This window comes from Vicia villosa, linkage group LG3, assembly GCF_029867415.1.
Source record: "Vicia villosa cultivar HV-30 ecotype Madison, WI linkage group LG3, Vvil1.0, whole genome shotgun sequence".
Lineage (NCBI taxonomy): Eukaryota > Viridiplantae > Streptophyta > Magnoliopsida > Fabales > Fabaceae > Vicia > Vicia villosa.
The window spans coordinates 75,495,528-75,515,541 of NC_081182.1; the positions used below are offsets into that span (position 1 = coordinate 75,495,528).

At 30.8% G+C, this 20,014-nt stretch overlaps 3 protein-coding genes across 3 annotated transcripts; all 3 read left to right on the plus strand.

Moving 5' to 3' along the window:
• Positions 1–448: 448 nt before the first annotated feature.
• Positions 449–4,914, plus strand: LOC131656109 (protein NRT1/ PTR FAMILY 5.6-like). Its single transcript, XM_058925879.1, has 6 exons — positions 449–668; positions 1,544–1,572; positions 1,662–1,741; positions 1,864–2,025; positions 3,318–3,862; positions 3,953–4,914. The coding sequence occupies exons 1-6, from the start codon at positions 541–543 to the stop codon at positions 4,833–4,835; spliced, it is 1,827 nt and encodes a 608-aa protein (XP_058781862.1). The 5' UTR covers positions 449–540; the 3' UTR covers positions 4,836–4,914.
• Positions 4,915–9,159: 4,245 nt separating this feature from the next.
• On the plus strand, positions 9,160–11,686 carry LOC131661916 (protein NRT1/ PTR FAMILY 5.6-like). The gene is made up of 4 exons (XM_058931576.1): positions 9,160–9,547; positions 9,636–9,853; positions 10,049–10,593; positions 10,725–11,686. Exons 1-4 carry the CDS (start codon positions 9,391–9,393, stop codon positions 11,605–11,607), a joined length of 1,803 nt encoding a protein of 600 aa, XP_058787559.1. The 5' UTR covers positions 9,160–9,390; the 3' UTR covers positions 11,608–11,686.
• A 4,265-nt stretch (positions 11,687–15,951) lies between these two features.
• LOC131661914 (protein NRT1/ PTR FAMILY 5.6-like) lies at positions 15,952–18,479 on the plus strand. Its single transcript, XM_058931575.1, has 4 exons — positions 15,952–16,343; positions 16,432–16,649; positions 16,845–17,389; positions 17,521–18,479. The coding sequence occupies exons 1-4, from the start codon at positions 16,187–16,189 to the stop codon at positions 18,401–18,403; spliced, it is 1,803 nt and encodes a 600-aa protein (XP_058787558.1). The 5' UTR covers positions 15,952–16,186; the 3' UTR covers positions 18,404–18,479.
• The last annotated feature ends 1,535 nt before the right edge of the window (positions 18,480–20,014 follow it).

Genomic DNA, 20,014 nt, shown 5'->3' on the forward strand with positions numbered 1-20,014 from the left:
AATTTATTTCTATTTGATTAATTATGATTAGGATTTATATTTTATTAATTTTATTTGTAAATTTTTGATTTATTCAATATAGGTAAATATTTATTTGTTTGTTATTTGAAATAACTAAATGTTTGTTTTGAATTATTAACTTAAGTATATATCATTAAGAATATTAACAATTGAAATTGATTTGTCTAGTTGTTAAGTGATTATCATTTAACTTGAACGGACTTGAATGATTAATATTGTTCAGTTAAATTTTGTAAGGGATTAATTTTTTTTTTGTGAAAGACTAATTTAAATTGTGTAATTTTTATGAGCAAGCAAAATGAGGTCTTCGTTAAAAGAATAATGTATTTTGAGCTAAATATTTACAAAACAACAACAAAAACCGTATATTAAATGCATTTGAAATTGAATAGATGTCAATAATGAGAGTACCTACCAACCATAGCTAGTATACATATTTATTTCTTTCTCTATATAACATAACATTCCAGTTAAGAACATTAAGAACCTTTTAGGTCGTTTCACTTTCCATTTGTAAATATGGATCAGGAAATAGAGAAGAGAAATAAGCAAAGTTCAAGAGAAGAAGAAAAAAGTGAACAAGAGAAATTTGTTTATGATGGTTCTGTGGATTATAAAGGCAAAGTTCCTGTTCGTGCTTCAACTGGTGTTTGGATTTAGGGGTGGCAAAATGGATGGATTGGATGGATATGGATTGGATTGCTAATGCATGGATCTAATCAATCCATTAGTCCATTAACAATCCATTAAATCTTCATCTAAAAAATCCAATCCAATCCATCCATTAAGGTTAAAATCCAATCCAATCCATCCATTAACATCTTTATAGTGGATGGATATCCATCCATCCAAAACATTTATTTAAATATTTTAATTAATTTTTTTTATAATTTAGATTTTAAAACTTTACAAAAACTTTTTTTTTTTTTTAAATTTCTTTAACATAATATTTTTACAATATTATAGATATAATAGATTTATGTTATATTTATTCATAATTTATAACATTTGATAGATAAGTTTTGATAATTATTTGTTATTGTTATTCTATTTTATTCCTCTCTTTTTTTCTAATGTTATTTCTTCAGTTGTTAAATTATGACACCATTGCATTCTTATTTTTCCTTTAATACTTAACTACCGTGTTGAATTATAGATGTTTTCAATTCTATTTTGAAATATGATTTCCAATTCAAATGAATTGAACAACTGCACTTTGCTTTTCAAACTGAAACTCCACCACTTTCTCGATTTTCAAAGTGACGTTCTTTTACTACTACTCTCTTCAAGAAAAAGAAAAAAAATTGTGAAATTTTAAAATAAAGTCAACAATATTATATGAAACTAAAAAAAATCCATTGGATTTATTAAATGAGATGGATGGATTGAATCCATCCATATAGTTAAATGGATGGATTGATTCCAATCCGTTAAGTAGTTATTTGATTGATGGATGGATTGGATGGATAAATTATTGGATGGATTGGATGGATTTTCCCTTAATGGATTTTATTGCCACCCCTATTTGGATTGCTTCTCTCTTTGTCCTCAGTAAGATATATCTATCTACTTGTATGTATATTCATCGTTTTTTTATAGAAGTTTGTAAGAATATTATAAGTTTTCATGATGTGGTGCAGCAATTGAATTTAGTGAAAGAGTAAGCTTTTTTGGAATAGCAGCAAATCTTATATCATACTCCCTCCGTCCCAAAATAAGTGTCACATTTACTTTTTAGATTCATTGAATATTTAATGTATCTGGTCTCTATACAGACCAGATACATTAAATATTCAATGAATCTAAAAAGTAAATGTGACACTTATTTTGGGACAGAGGGAGTATCTTACTAAGGTGATGCATGAAGATCTGAAAACAGCAGCAAAGAATGTAAACTATTGGACAGGAACAACAACCTTAATGCCTCTTATTGGTGGATTTCTAGCTGATGCTTACACTGGCCGATTTCCTATGGTCTTGTTTTCTTCCCTTGTCTACCTCATGGTAAATCTTTTTTTTATATATTTATTTCTTGAGATTTATCCTGGGTAACAAAACGTGGGGATGTTCGCGGTGCGGTTTGAGCGGTTTTAACGCTAAAAATCATCCGAACCGCGAGAGAGAAAAATGTGCGGTTCGGTTTAGTTCGGTTGATTTTCAAAAATAAAACCGAACCAAATCAAAACAAACTAATGTAGTTTGGATTGGTTCGGTTGGTTCGGTTTTTTACAAAAAAAAAATATTGAGCCATACATACACATATAAAAGAAAATATAATTTTGTGTTTAACTGTTCATGCATTAGTATAAAAAAATTTATAATTGTCAAAATAAGATTATAATTTGATATATAAAAATGCTCTTAAAATTTTTTCTTAGGTTTAAAGAATGACATATATGGAATTGCATTCATAAATAAATATTATACAAAGAATACGATAAAATATATTTTGTTAAAATAGTATTCATAATGAATAATATTTTATTTTTTGATGATATATAAATTAAAATAAATATGAATATGATAAAATATACACTTGATTTCTAAAAAAAAATTAAAGAAATATATTGGATAGTAAGATTTTATAACATAGTGCAGTTTGGTTTGGTTTAGTTTGGTTTGCAAAATACAAACCGCAAACCGAACCAAATCGTGCGGTTCCGCTAGAAAATGAGCCGAACACATCCAAACTAAATGCGATTTTTTGCAGTTTTGATTTGGTTTGGTTTAATTTTGCGGTTTTTTATCGAATCGGTTTGGTTTTGGACACCCCTCACAAAAACGAGTATAGCTTGCCGGACATATTTGTTTTCTCTACACTTGTTTGGGGGACAAATAAAATTTTACACCAGTACACTCTTATATGATTGCGTCGTCCCATCCTAATTTTTTCCTGGACCCTAACATTAACATAAAATTTACAATTTTAAAACATAAAATTTTTTAATTTTAAATTATAAAAGTGCGGTGCTCTCGGGGCTCACTCCAATTTACTTTTACTTCCTTGCAGCCTTATCTATATGTGTTTTGTTTTCTAGCCTTCTTTTAAAGAAGGGCAGACCTTAAATTTAAAATACTTTTTAAATTTTGTTAAAAATGATAACAAAAAATTAAAATAATTAAATATAAAAAAAATAACATTACATCACTTGGTTAGATATCATTATCATAACCAACAAAATAATACAAGAGTCTTTACCATGTTTACCATTTTTATTATATCAACTCACAAAAAGAACCAGCAAGATTTTTATATTAAAACAAATTTAATTTTCTAATTGTGAAACTCAAACCAGGGATTAAGCCTATTGACAATGTCTCAGTACATTCCAAATTTAAAGCCATGCAACACAAAAACATGTCTTCAACCAAGAAAGCTTCATCAAGTAGTTTTCTTCCTTTCCCTTTACTGTATTTCCTTGGGTACTGGAGGACACAAGCCATGTTTAGAAAGCTTCGGAGCCGATCAATTCGACGAAGATCACATCGAAGAAAGGAAGAAGAAGATGTCTTTCTTCAATTGGTGGAACTTTGCACTGTGTTTTGCTTTGCTGCTTGGTGCAACTGTGATTGTTTATGTTCAAGATTTTGTTAGCTGGGGAGCTGCTAGTCTTATATTAACAATTCTAATGGCTCTATGTATCATTGCATTTTATGTTGGGAGGCCATTTTATAGGTATAGAAGACCACAAGGAAACACTTTAAAACCAATTTTACAGGTCCTAGTTGCAGCTATAAGGAAAAGGAAATTATCATGTCCTTCAAATTCTGATTTGTTGTATGAAGTTCCAAAGTCAGATAATACTCAAGGAAGATTTCTTTCCAATACTAGCAAGCTAAGGTATGATACATACATTTCATCTGTAGTCGTGTATGGTGTCTGACACATGTCAGTGTCTATAGTCTAATACAATTTGAAATGAATGAATAGGTTTCTTGACAAGGCTGCAATAATAGAAGATACACAAATTGATCAAAAGAAGAATCCATGGAGATTAACAACAGTTACAAGAGTGGAAGAAACAAAGCTTATTCTGAACGTAATTCCTATATGGTTAACATCATTAACAACAGGAATATGTGTAGCACAAGGCTCAACACTCTTTGTTAAACAAGCAGCTTCTATGAACTTGAAACTAAATGACAGTTTCTCAATCCCACCGGCTTCTGTTTCCTCTGCAGCAGCTATTGGAACCATTATATTTGTTCCAATATATGACAGAATTATTGTTCCAAGTATGAGAAAAATCACTGGAAATGAAAGAGGAATCAGCATTCTTAGAAGAATTTCCATTGGCATAGCATTTTCAGTCATAGTTATGATTGTTGCAGCCTTAGTAGAAGCTAAAAGACTTAGAATGCATGAACATGAAATGTTAAGAACAGGGGAAACAGGGGAAAAGACTATGAAACTGATGAGTGTGTTTTGGTTAGTACCTCAATATTTTCTTCTAGGCTTTGGTGATGCTTTTTCTCTGGTTGGTTTACAAGAATATTTTTATGACCAAGTTCCTGACTCAATGAGAAGCTTAGGAATGGCTTTATATCTTAGTGTGATTGGAGTTGGAAGTTTCTTAAGCAGTTTTTTAATCACAATCGTGGATCATGTGACAGAAAAGAATGGAAAAAGTTGGTTTGGGAAGGATATAAATTCAAGTCGTTTGGATAGGTTTTATTGGATGTTGGCTATTATTAATGCTTTGAATTTGTGTGCTTATATAATCATAGCAAAGAGGTATACTTATAAGAGTGTACAAAGGACAGGTAATGAAATGAATGATTGTGAGAGGGATGGGGTAGAGATGATGACATGATTTGAAGTACCTTAGCTGTATTGTATCTCATATTAATATTCTTCTGATGAATGAAATGTGTGACATATCGTTTTCTCTATCATAATCATAATATAACATAGTTACACATTTGAGATCATTTTTTAGGCTTTTTTTTGCATGTCACTTTTGTATAGATCAATGACAGAAATTGGCCTTTTTAAAAGATGTCGTTTTGTATGCAAAAAGATGAACAGGACTTTCATTTTGGTCCATATATGCAATAGTTTTGCAGTGTCTACACCACTTTTCTACACCAATACTTAAATTGTATATACTGGTTATCGTATTTATATGTATTTATATGGTGAACAGTGTTTTTTAATAAAATAATATTATTTTAAAAAGATATATTTTATTTTTTTAAAATTATTTATTTTTAAAATTTATTTTATAACATAAATATAAGATTGTGTTATTAACCAATTTCACAATTGTATTAACCACAAAAAAGTAAGTCATTAACCAATTAGTTTACTTATAATTCATTAACCACGTTCACTATTTCATCAACCAATAAAATATATATTATTAACAAAGTTCTGACACTAAATTATAAATGTATTAACCAATATTTACATTCCATTAACTAACTTTATTTTACTATTATATATATATATATATATATATATATATATATATATATATATATATATATATATATATATATATATATATATATACTTTTTTTTTTATGTTTGAGAATTCATTAATCAAGTTATGAATCGTATTAACCAAAATCTATACCATATTAATTTTTTATGTCAAAATATATATTAACCAAACTTTAAACTATTAAACCCAAGTTTTAAAATTTCATTAATCAAAATAGTTTTAGAAAAAATATATTAAAGATCAGAATAAAATGAAAACAATGTTCACATATTTGTGAACAGTGTCTATGATGTAGTGTAAAAATCTGGTGTATGAATATCATTTTTTATATGTAAAGCTCATATTTTTCAATACTTACATAGGGGCTGGATTTCAAAGCAAATATAATAAAGGAATGACTTAAAAAGTCTTTAGTTGGCGATTTTTTATTTTTTGGTCTATGCATTTTTGTTTTTGAATATAATTTTTAAATAAAATCTTTTTAGTTTTAGTCCACCTAGTAAAAATTTATAGGAAAATCTATAGAAAATCTATATATTTTTCTATGGATTTTAATTTTAGGACTAAAATCAAATGAAATTGAACATTTAAAAGACTTTATCCAAAAAAATATTTGGATGAAAAATAAAAACTCAAAAACTTACGTGGAACAAAATACTATTTAAGCAAAGGAAAAAGTAGAAATGAGTCTTTTCATTGCATTAAATTCTAAGAAAATTCATGACATATTTTTTCATTGCATTAAATTCTAAGAAAATTTATGACATGTTTCTATCATTTCAAACATTCGTTTGTATAGTCAACTTTTAGTAATTATATATTGTAGTAGGATAATTTAGTTTTTGGCTAACAAAATGTAAATTAAAGGGAGATTGGACAAGTCAGTTCGGGGCGAATACGTAGCTATCATCGTGTGTCGTCCAAGGTTGGACTTTAGTCGATCATTTATCACAATACGTGTTTATTGGTTGTAACACTCACCCATAGGCCACATCATTCACCTATTAAATTAATTATGAAAATAATCATATGAAAAATTATGTTGTATTAGAAACATATCTTACACTAATTAATTACTTTCCAGCATTCTAACCGCATCATTTATCTCACGCTCTTTTATGGTTAAAATCTCTCTAGTACTTCTAGTTTTTGTTCAACTTTTTTCCATATTTGTTCATTTTTTAAAGCATCAAATTTTATGCTTTCAAGAATGAATTAGTAGAAAAGAAAGTGTTGAATAAATAACTTGAAACCTTGAAGAGATTTAAACCATGAAAGAACGTGAGATGAATGATGAGTTACCTGATGCTTCAAAATCATTTATTGGTGTAAGTTGTTCTTCAAATATAACATAATTGTCCATATAATTATTTTCCTAACCAATTTTGAGACGTCATATGTTCATTTAGGGTTTAATGAAATAAACAATCCACATTAGACTTAGTAAGCTCAATCGTATTTTATCCGTCGGTTTTATGTCTAAACTGAGGTGAAAAAGTGTTATACCCGTCGGTTGAAAGTCAAAATCGAGGGGAAATGTGTTTTCGCCATTTTAGAATTCCAAAAAGGATCTCCATGGGGACTGAATCCATGATCATTATACATTATCCGACGGTTGTTTTAAAACCGAGGCTCTCTCTCTCTCTCTCTCTCTTATCAACCATGCATTCACCATCTTAAACATCACTAATTTCATCAAAATTACCACTAATCTCATAACACATGTTTCAAATTCTTCAAAATTGATGCTTGAGTTCATTAAGTTATTGATCTTATTATTTCAACGGAAACCGCACCATCTTGCAATCTCAAAGTCACTGATCCTCACCTTTGGGCACGTCATGATGTTGTTGTCCTTCAACAGATTTACGACACGATAATAGATGACCTTCTTCACACCATGATCGAGCGTGATTCAACCACAAAACTCGCACGGAACAAATTATTCAATATTTTTTATGACAACAAAAAATTTCAAAGGCTCTATACCTAGAGCAATAATTTTCCAATGTTAACAAGGAATAATTTCCTGATGCCTCTGCCTACTGTCAAAATCTCAAATTTCAATCAAATCAACACTATAATTTTGATACTCTCCTGTCAAATGAAATGTTTGGTCTTAAAATTATCTCTGGTCCAACATATGTGTATGCCACGGGGGGCTCGCAAGTCCGTAATGAAGACTCTCTTCACACTTTTTACAAAACATGTTCTATGATAATCTTGGAGGAAACAACCAAAGCAAATTATTCATCGAATTCTGCCAACAAATCTGTATTTATATCATCTCATGTTGATGCTTCGACTTTAGAAACCCACTTCCTCCATCACAAAAACCGTAGCAACAATAACAATGGTCGAGGTGGTAGAAATAATGGCCGAGGCAGTCGTGGAAAGGGAAGTAATAATGACTATGGTGGTGGTCATTCACAACCTCGACAACAACAATGTCATCCATCTCTCTATTAGGAGCAATAGTGGACCCCTCGCACATATCTAAAACATCAGTAGCAGTGGGCATATCCATGGAAGTCATGGGATACTCAATCGTATCCCTATCTGACACTAGGCACTTTCCAAATTACACTCAGCTATACTCGATCTCAAACCGTAGCAAGCCCATATGGCAACTGCTTCATCGACTGTGTCAGCAAGCACCATATTCATATACTCTAAGTGATATTCAAGCTTTTATGCATACTTTCTCCATCTCTCCGCCTGATGATCAATTATATATGGACAGCGAAGCAACCTTTAATATGACGACAAATTGAAGTAATTTCACGCCTTATTTAAATATGAGCAATAATATTAATATTTACAATAGTCATCATATTCCTGTTATTGGTTTTCGACATGCATCTTTACCCAATTACTCAATCTTAAATAATATTTTACCTGCACCAATAAAGAATCTTGTCTGTGTTAGAAACTTTTACAATTGATAATGATGTATTTGTTGTGTTTGTTTCTTTCGATTTTTTCTGTGAAGGATTTTTAGACAAGAATGAGTTTAATAAGATGTATACAGTTCGGGTGACTTTTATCTTATTTTCACAAGAGCATGCACTCCAACATTACCATCATCCACCTTTGGTACTTCACCCATTGAGTTATGAAATTGTCGTTTAGGATATTCAGGAGCTCTCATTTTAAGTTGATTTCATCAAAACAAATTTATGTTATGTAATAAATTTCAAAATGATTTTGTTTGGTCAGTCTTCTGTCACTTGAAAAAAAATATGTTTTTCTTTTCTAACTTGAATATTCCTACGATGACTAACTATAATTTATTAGGTGACAGCATAATCCCTCTTCTTTCCTTGCAAATATACACCTTTCCTTCACCTCTCACACCTATACCTCTAACAACCTCCACATGATCTAATGCTTAAAACATATACAAACAAATTTCTATTAAATTGATGGCCATCTAAATCTATAATTAGTAAAAAATTTAAGATAAGTGAACAACCACATGTATTTCTAAATACGGATGAGTGATTTTGACTAGCGCTCATGCGCTTTTTAAATTATTTTAAGACCCTACATAATACAAGAGAGTAGACGTGCTTTCATTTACTATGAGAGACACAACACAAACGTACACATCAATTGCTGCGTGAAATTCCCATTATCTCCACTACTCCTTCCATTTTTTCATACGCCAACTAGTCCCTCAAAAGTTTTTCTATGACAAAAAATGTTTGCTTTTTTATCATGCTTCTGTTCCTACAGTGTCTTTTCAATTCATTTTATGGTTGATATTAAAATATTTTTATCTAAATATTTACAAAACAACAACAAAAACCATAGCTAGCTAGTATACATATTTATTCCTTTCTCTATATATATAACATAACATTCCAATTAAGAACATTAAGAACCTCTTTAGGTTGTTTCACACTTTCCATTTGTAAATATGGATCAGGAAATAGAGAAGAGAAATAAGCAAAGTTCAAGAGAAAAAGAAGAAAGTGAACAAGAGAAATTTGTTTATGATGGTTCTTTGGATTATAAAGGCAAAGTTCCTGTTCGTGCTTCAACTGGTGTTTGGATTGCTTCTCTCTTTGTCCTCAGTAAGATATATCAATCTACTTGTATGTATATTTATCATTTCTTTTAGAAGTTTGTAATAATTTTAATAGTTTCCGTGATGTGGTGCAGCAATTGAATTTAGTGAAAGAGTAAGCTTTTTTGGAATAGCAGCAAATCTGATATCATATCTTACTAAGGTGATGCGTGAAGATCTGAAAACAGCAGCAAAGAATGTAAACTATTGGACAGGAACAACAACCTTAATGCCTCTCATTGGTGGATTTCTTGCTGATGCTTACACTGGTCGGTTTCCTATGGTCTTGTTTTCTTCCCTTGTCTACCTCATGGTAATTCTTTTATTTTTATATTTTTTTTATTTTTTGAGATTTATGAAGGGTGACAAAACGAGTCTAGCTCGTCAAACATATATGTTTTCTCTGCACTTTTTGCAGGATAATTAAAATTTTACGTCCGCACCCTTTATTATGATTGTATCGTCTCGTTTTGTTTTGTTTGTGGGCGCTAACACTAACTCAAACCAGGGGCTAAGCCTATTGACAATGTCTCAATACATTCCAAGTTTAAAGCCATGCAACGCAAAGACATGTCTTCAACCAAGAAAGCTTCATCAAGTAGTATTCTTCCTTTCTCTTTACTGTATCTCCTTCGGTACCGGAGGGTACAAACCATGTTTAGAAAGCTTCGGAGCCGATCAATTCGACGAAGATCACATTGAAGAAAGGAAGAAGAAGATGTCTTTCTTCAATTGGTGGAACTTTGCACTGTGTTTTGCATTGCTGCTTGGCGCAACTGTGATTGTTTATGTGCAAGATTTTGTTAGCTGGGGAGCTGCTTGTCTCATTTTAACAATTCTTATGGCTTTATGTATCATTGCTTTTTATGTTGGGAAGCAATTTTATAGATATAGAAGGCCACAAGGAAACACTTTAAAACCAATTTTACAGGTCCTAGTTGCAGCTATAAGGAAAAGGAAATTATCTTGTCCCTCAAATTCGGATTTATTGTATGAAGTTCCAAAGTCAGATAATTCCCAAGGAAGGCTTCTTTCCAATACTAGCAACCTAAGGTATGACTTATTTGAAATTATCAGCCAACATAAATATCTGTAGATATGTCTGGTGTCTGACACATGTCACTGGTGTCTGACAATTGATAGTGTCCAATAATAGTCTAATACAATTTGAAATGAAATAATAGGTTTCTGGACAAGGCTGCAATAATAGAAAATACACAAATTGATCAAAAGAAGAATCCATGGAGATTAACAACAGTTACAAGAGTGGAAGAAACAAAGCTTATCCTGAACATAATTCCAATATGGTTAACATCTTTAACAACAGGAATATGTGTAGCACAAGGTTCAACGCTGTTTGTAAAACAAGCAGCTTCTATGAACTTGAAACTAAATGACAGTTTCTCAATCCCACCGGCTTCTGTTTCCTCTGCAGCAGCTATTGGAACCATTATATTTGTTCCAATATATGACAGAATTATTGTTCCAACTATGAGAAAAATCACTGGAAATGAAAGAGGAATCAGCATTCTTAGAAGAATTTCCATTGGCATAGCATTTTCAGTCATAGTTATGATTGTTGCAGCCTTAGTAGAAGCTAAAAGACTTAGAATGCATGAACATGAAATGTTAAGAACAGGGGAAACAGGGGAAAAGACTATGAAACTGATGAGTGTGTTTTGGTTAGTACCTCAATATTTTCTTCTAGGCTTTGGTGATGCTTTTTCTCTGGTTGGTTTACAAGAATATTTTTATGACCAAGTTCCTGACTCAATGAGAAGCTTAGGAATGGCTTTATATCTTAGTGTGATTGGAGTTGGAAGTTTCTTAAGCAGTTTTTTAATCACAATCGTGGATCATGTGACAGAAAAGAATGGAAAAAGTTGGTTTGGGAAGGATATAAATTCAAGTCGTTTGGATAGGTTTTATTGGATGTTGGCTATTATTAATGCTTTGAATTTGTGTGCTTATATAATCATAGCAAAGAGGTATACTTATAAGAGTGTACAAAGGACAGGTAATGAAATGAATGATTGTGAGAGGGATGGGGTAGAGATGATGACATGATTTGAAGTACCTTAGCTGTATTGTATCTCATATTAATATTCTTCTGATGAATGAAATGTGTGACATATCGTTTTCTCTATCATAATCATAATATAACATAGTTACACATTTGAGATCATTTTTTAGGCTTTTTTTTGCATGTCACTTTTGTATAGATCAATGACAGAAATTGGCCTTTTTAAAAGATGTCGTTTTGTATGCAAAAAGATGAACAGGACTTTCATTTTGGTCCATATATGCAATAGTTTTGCAGTGTCTACACCACTTTTCTACACCAATACTTAAATTGTATATACTGGTTATCGTATTTATATGTATTTATATGGTGAACAGTGTTTTTTAATAAAATAATATTATTTTAAAAAGATATATTTTATTTTTTTAAAATTATTTATTTTTAAAATTTATTTTATAACATAAATATAAGATTGTGTTATTAACCAATTTCACAATTGTATTAACCACAAAAAAGTAAGTCATTAACCAATTAGTTTACTTATAATTCATTAACCACGTTCACTATTTCATCAACCAATAAAATATATATTATTAACAAAGTTCTGACACTAAATTATAAATGTATTAACCAATATTTACATTCCATTAACTAACTTTATTTTACTATTATATATATATATATATATATATATATATATATATATATATATATATATATATATATATATATATATATATATATATATATATATATATATATATATACTTTTTTTTTTATGTTTGAGAATTCATTAATCAAGTTATGAATTGTATTAACCAAAATCTATACCATATTAATTTTTTATGTCAAAATATATATTAACCAAACTTTAAACTATTAAACCCAAGTTTTAAAATTTCATTAATCAAAATAGTTTTAGAAAAAATATATTAAAGATCAGAATAAAATGAAAACAATGTTCACATATTTGTGAACAGTGTCTATGATGTAGTGTAAAAATCTGGTGTATGAATATCATTTTTTATATGTAAAGCTCATATTTTTCAATACTTACATAGGGGCTGGATTTCAAAGCAAATATAATAAAGGAATGACTTAAAAAGTCTTTAGTTGGCGATTTTTTATTTTTTGGTCTATGCATTTTTGTTTTTGAATATAATTTTTAAATAAAATCTTTTTAGTTTTAGTCCACCTAGTAAAAATTTATAGGAAAATCTATAGAAAATCTATATATTTTTCTATGGATTTTAATTTTAGGACTAAAATCAAATGAAATTGAACATTTAAAAGACTTTATCCAAAAAAATATTTGGATGAAAAATAAAAACTCAAAAACTTACGTGGAACAAAATACTATTTAAGCAAAGGAAAAAGTAGAAATGAGTCTTTTCATTGCATTAAATTCTAAGAAAATTCATGACATATTTTTTCATTGCATTAAATTCTAAGAAAATTTATGACATGTTTCTATCATTTCAAACATTCGTTTGTATAGTCAACTTTTAGTAATTATATATTGTAGTAGGATAATTTAGTTTTTGGCTAACAAAATGTAAATTAAAGGGAGATTGGACAAGTCAGTTCGGGGCGAATACGTAGCTATCATCGTGTGTCGTCCAAGGTTGGACTTTAGTCGATCATTTATCACAATACGTGTTTATTGGTTGTAACACTCACCCATAGGCCACATCATTCACCTATTAAATTAATTATGAAAATAATCATATGAAAAATTATGTTGTATTAGAAACATATCTTACACTAATTAATTACTTTCCAGCATTCTAACCGCATCATTTATCTCACGCTCTTTTATGGTTAAAATCTCTCTAGTACTTCTAGTTTTTGTTCAACTTTTTTCCATATTTGTTCATTTTTTAAAGCATCAAATTTTATGCTTTCAAGAATGAATTAGTAGAAAAGAAAGTGTTGAATAAATAACTTGAAACCTTGAAGAGATTTAAACCATGAAAGAACGTGAGATGAATGATGAGTTACCTGATGCTTCAAAATCATTTATTGGTGTAAGTTGTTCTTCAAATATAACATAATTGTCCATATAATTATTTTCCTAACCAATTTTGAGACGTCATATGTTCATTTAGGGTTTAATGAAATAAACAATCCACATTAGACTTAGTAAGCTCAATCGTATTTTATCCGTCGGTTTTATGTCTAAACTGAGGTGAAAAAGTGTTATACCCGTCGGTTGAAAGTCAAAATCGAGGGGAAATGTGTTTTCGCCATTTTAGAATTCCAAAAAGGATCTCCATGGGGACTGAATCCATGATCATTATACATTATCCGACGGTTGTTTTAAAACCGAGGCTCTCTCTCTCTCTCTCTCTCTCTTATCAACCATGCATTCACCATCTTAAACATCACTAATTTCATCAAAATTACCACTAATCTCATAACACATGTTTCAAATTCTTCAAAATTGATGCTTGAGTTCATTAAGTTATTGATCTTATTATTTCAACGGAAACCGCACCATCTTGCAATCTCAAAGTCACTGATCCTCACCTTTGGGCACGTCATGATGTTGTTGTCCTTCAACAGATTTACGACACGATAATAGATGACCTTCTTCACACCATGATCGAGCGTGATTCAACCACAAAACTCGCACGGAACAAATTATTCAATATTTTTTATGACAACAAAAAATTTCAAAGGCTCTATACCTAGAGCAATAATTTTCCAATGTTAACAAGGAATAATTTCCTGATGCCTCTGCCTACTGTCAAAATCTCAAATTTCAATCAAATCAACACTATAATTTTGATACTCTCCTGTCAAATGAAATGTTTGGTCTTAAAATTATCTCTGGTCCAACATATGTGTATGCCACGGGGGGCTCGCAAGTCCGTAATGAAGACTCTCTTCACACTTTTTACAAAACATGTTCTATGATAATCTTGGAGGAAACAACCAAAGCAAATTATTCATCGAATTCTGCCAACAAATCTGTATTTATATCATCTCATGTTGATGCTTCGACTTTAGAAACCCACTTCCTCCATCACAAAAACCGTAGCAACAATAACAATGGTCGAGGTGGTAGAAATAATGGCCGAGGCAGTCGTGGAAAGGGAAGTAATAATGACTATGGTGGTGGTCATTCACAACCTCGACAACAACAATGTCATCCATCTCTCTATTAGGAGCAATAGTGGACCCCTCGCACATATCTAAAACATCAGTAGCAGTGGGCATATCCATGGAAGTCATGGGATACTCAATCGTATCCCTATCTGACACTAGGCACTTTCCAAATTACACTCAGCTATACTCGATCTCAAACCGTAGCAAGCCCATATGGCAACTGCTTCATCGACTGTGTCAGCAAGCACCATATTCATATACTCTAAGTGATATTCAAGCTTTTATGCATACTTTCTCCATCTCTCCGCCTGATGATCAATTATATATGGACAGCGAAGCAACCTTTAATATGACGACAAATTGAAGTAATTTCACGCCTTATTTAAATATGAGCAATAATATTAATATTTACAATAGTCATCATATTCCTGTTATTGGTTTTCGACATGCATCTTTACCCAATTACTCAATCTTAAATAATATTTTACCTGCACCAATAAAGAATCTTGTCTGTGTTAGAAACTTTTACAATTGATAATGATGTATTTGTTGTGTTTGTTTCTTTCGATTTTTTCTGTGAAGGATTTTTAGACAAGAATGAGTTTAATAAGATGTATACAGTTCGGGTGACTTTTATCTTATTTTCACAAGAGCATGCACTCCAACATTACCATCATCCACCTTTGGTACTTCACCCATTGAGTTATGAAATTGTCGTTTAGGATATTCAGGAGCTCTCATTTTAAGTTGATTTCATCAAAACAAATTTATGTTATGTAATAAATTTCAAAATGATTTTGTTTGGTCAGTCTTCTGTCACTTGAAAAAAAATATGTTTTTCTTTTCTAACTTGAATATTCCTACGATGACTAACTATAATTTATTAGGTGACAGCATAATCCCTCTTCTTTCCTTGCAAATATACACCTTTCCTTCACCTCTCACACCTATACCTCTAACAACCTCCACATGATCTAATGCTTAAAACATATACAAACAAATTTCTATTAAATTGATGGCCATCTAAATCTATAATTAGTAAAAAATTTAAGATAAGTGAACAACCACATGTATTTCTAAATACGGATGAGTGATTTTGACTAGCGCTCATGCGCTTTTTAAATTATTTTAAGACCCTACATAATACAAGAGAGTAGACGTGCTTTCATTTACTATGAGAGACACAACACAAACGTACACATCAATTGCTGCGTGAAATTCCCATTATCTCCACTACTCCTTCCATTTTTTCATACGCCAACTAGTCCCTCAAAAGTTTTTCTATGACAAAAAATGTTTGCTTTTTTATCATGCTTCTGTTCCTACAGTGTCTTTTCAATTCATTTTATGGTTGATATTAAAATATTTTTATCTAAATATTTACAAAACAACAACAAAAACCATAGCTAGCTAGTATACATATTTATTCCTTTCTCTATATATATAACATAACATTCCAATTAAGAACATTAAGAACCTCTTTAGGTTGTTTCACACTTTCCATTTGTAAATATGGATCAGGAAATAGAGAAGAGAAATAAGCAAAGTTCAAGAGAAAAAGAAGAAAGTGAACAAGAGAAATTTGTTTATGATGGTTCTTTGGATTATAAAGGCAAAGTTCCTGTTCGTGCTTCAACTGGTGTTTGGATTGCTTCTCTCTTTGTCCTCAGTAAGATATATCAATCTACTTGTATGTATATTTATCATTTCTTTTAGAAGTTTGTAATAATTTTAATAGTTTCCGTGATGTGGTGCAGCAATTGAATTTAGTGAAAGAGTAAGCTTTTTTGGAATAGCAGCAAATCTGATATCATATCTTACTAAGGTGATGCGTGAAGATCTGAAAACAGCAGCAAAGAATGTAAACTATTGGACAGGAACAACAACCTTAATGCCTCTCATTGGTGGATTTCTTGCTGATGCTTACACTGGTCGGTTTCCTATGGTCTTGTTTTCTTCCCTTGTCTACCTCATGGTAATTCTTTTATTTTTATATTTTTTTTATTTTTTGAGATTTATGAAGGGTGACAAAACGAGTCTAGCTCGTCAAACATATATGTTTTCTCTGCACTTTTTGCAGGATAATTAAAATTTTACGTCCGCACCCTTTATTATGATTGTATCGTCTCGTTTTGTTTTGTTTGTGGGCGCTAACACTAACTCAAACCAGGGGCTAAGCCTATTGACAATGTCTCAATACATTCCAAGTTTAAAGCCATGCAACGCAAAGACATGTCTTCAACCAAGAAAGCTTCATCAAGTAGTATTCTTCCTTTCTCTTTACTGTATCTCCTTCGGTACCGGAGGGTACAAACCATGTTTAGAAAGCTTCGGAGCCGATCAATTCGACGAAGATCACATTGAAGAAAGGAAGAAGAAGATGTCTTTCTTCAATTGGTGGAACTTTGCACTGTGTTTTGCATTGCTGCTTGGCGCAACTGTGATTGTTTATGTGCAAGATTTTGTTAGCTGGGGAGCTGCTTGTCTCATTTTAACAATTCTTATGGCTTTATGTATCATTGCTTTTTATGTTGGGAAGCAATTTTATAGATATAGAAGGCCACAAGGAAACACTTTAAAACCAATTTTACAGGTCCTAGTTGCAGCTATAAGGAAAAGGAAATTATCTTGTCCCTCAAATTCGGATTTATTGTATGAAGTTCCAAAGTCAGATAATTCCCAAGGAAGGCTTCTTTCCAATACTAGCAACCTAAGGTATGACTTATTTGAAATTATCAGCCAACATAAATATCTGTAGATATGTCTGGTGTCTGACACATGTCACTGGTGTCTGACAATTGATAGTGTCCAATAATAGTCTAATACAATTTGAAATGAAATAATAGGTTTCTGGACAAGGCTGCAATAATAGAAAATACACAAATTGATCAAAAGAAGAATCCATGGAGATTAACAACAGTTACAAGAGTGGAAGAAACAAAGCTTATCCTGAACATAATTCCAATATGGTTAACATCTTTAACAACAGGAATATGTGTAGCACAAGGTTCAACGCTGTTTGTAAAACAAGCAGCTTCTATGAACTTAAAGTTTAGTGACAGTTTCACAATCCCACCAGCTTCTGTTTCCTCTGCAGAAGCTATTGGAACCATTATATTTGTTCCTATTTACGATAAGATTATTGTTCCAACTATGAGAAAAATCACTGGTAATGAAAGAGGAATCAGCATACTTAGAAGAATTTCCATTGGTTTAACATTTTCAGTCATAGTTATGATTGTTGCAGCTTTAGTAGAAGCTAAGAGACTTAGAATGCATGAACAAGAAATGTTAAGAACAGGGGAAACAGGGGAAAAGACTATGAAACTGATGAGTGTGTTTTGGTTAGTACCTCAATGTTTTCTTCTTGGCTTTGGTGATGCATTTTCTCTGGTTGGTTTACAAGAATATTTCTATGACCAAGTTCCTGACTCAATGAGAAGCTTAGGAATGGCTTTATATCTTAGTGTGATAGGAGTTGGAAGTTTCTTAAGCAGCTTTTTAATCATTATTGTGGATCATGTGACAGAAAAGAATGGAAAAAGTTGGTTTGGGAAGGATATAAATTCAAGTCGTTTGGATAAGTTTTATTGGATGTTGGCTATTATTAATGCTTTGAATTTGTGTGCCTATATTTACATAGCAAAGAGGTATACTTATAAGAGTGTAAAAAGGACAGGTAATGAAATGAATGATTGTGAGAGGGATGGGGTAGAGATGATGACATGAATTGAAGTACCTTAGCTGTATTGTATCTCCTATTAATATTCTTCTGATGAATGAAATGTGTGACATATCATTTTCTCTATATCATAATATAATATAATATACTATGATTACACATTTGAAATAATTTTTTAGGCTTTTTTTTTACATGTCACTTTTGTATAGATCAATGACACAAATTGGCCTTTTTAAAAGATGTCATTTTGTATGCAAAAAGATGAAAATGGCTTTTCATTTTGGTCCATATATGTAAAGCTCATACTTTTCAATACTTACATAGGGGCTGCATTTCAAAGCAAATATAATAAAGGAAACACTTAAAACTAGAAATACGTTTGTCTTTTTCACTCAACTAAATTCTAGGAAAATTAATGACATACTCGCTCTGGTCATAATTATAAGGAAAAATAACTAATTTCACGCATATTCAAAAAGTTAATTAAGTGTAATTAATTTTTTTGATTTCATGTACAAACAAAGTAAAATTTACTATAATATCCTTAATAATATTTGATGAATCAACTACTAACATTAAATGTTTTTGAGCATTGGAACCTCGATTTTAATTGTATGTTTAATTTGTTAATAAATGTTCTAACCCGTTCGTAATCAAATCATTGCCGTCCATTTCATGACTATCAACGCCCGAGACATTATCATTAGTGGTATGCATGAAACAAAAATAACTTCCATTATAAAAGCATTTTGAAACAACATAAAATCCTTCAAACTATCCTCCACTTTAAGATTTGCAACATCATTTTATTTATTTATCTAAAAATTTTTTGTTCCCCAGAATATTATGCACCCATCATTTTATATTTCCCATAATATCAAAGATTTGAAGATCCAACATCATGAAGAGTTTAAGGTTTGCAAAAGTGTTAGTCATGAATAGTTCTCTACGATGGATTGCTAGAACAGAAGATTATTTGGGTATAAGGTTTGTGTTTTTATTTGAGGATAAAATTATTTATTTGTCTAACTCTTTTTTGTTCATATCTGAAACAAATGCAAGCAAAAGCCATAGAGAATGTTTTTTTTTGGTTTGGGGAATATAAAGGATTGAAGATCCAACATATAATCTTCATGGACAATTAATTTTTTATTTTGGGTAAACACTATAGTTTGTAAACAAATTATTTTATTAATGTTATGTGAAAACGCTTTAACAGGATTTATTAAAAAAAAACTAATGACCCTTCAGTTTTTATAATAGACCGAGATAAAAAAGACGCTAGTTTTTGTAAATAATAAAAGTGCTGAAACTCAGGTTCAAACTCATGCCCTAATCAATCCTTTATTTGGTGTTTTAAAAATCGAGGTGTTAAGTAATTACATTTTATGACGCCTTTCGTTACCTCGATTCGTTTGTCGAGGTAAGATGCATTTCGCGCGTCCGATGTTAGAATCGTTTTTTTTTTGTAGTTGTGTAATTCCAAAGTGAAATTTAGTCTATAAATAGGACTTTAAACTCACAATTTTAGCATCCAAGCTTACATTGAGCACTATATCCACTTGTAAAAGCAAAAATATCTCACATTGAGGTATTTTTGCAAACTTGATTTTTTGTACTTGAAGCTTTATTTCTATTTTGTTGCGGCTGTATTTTCA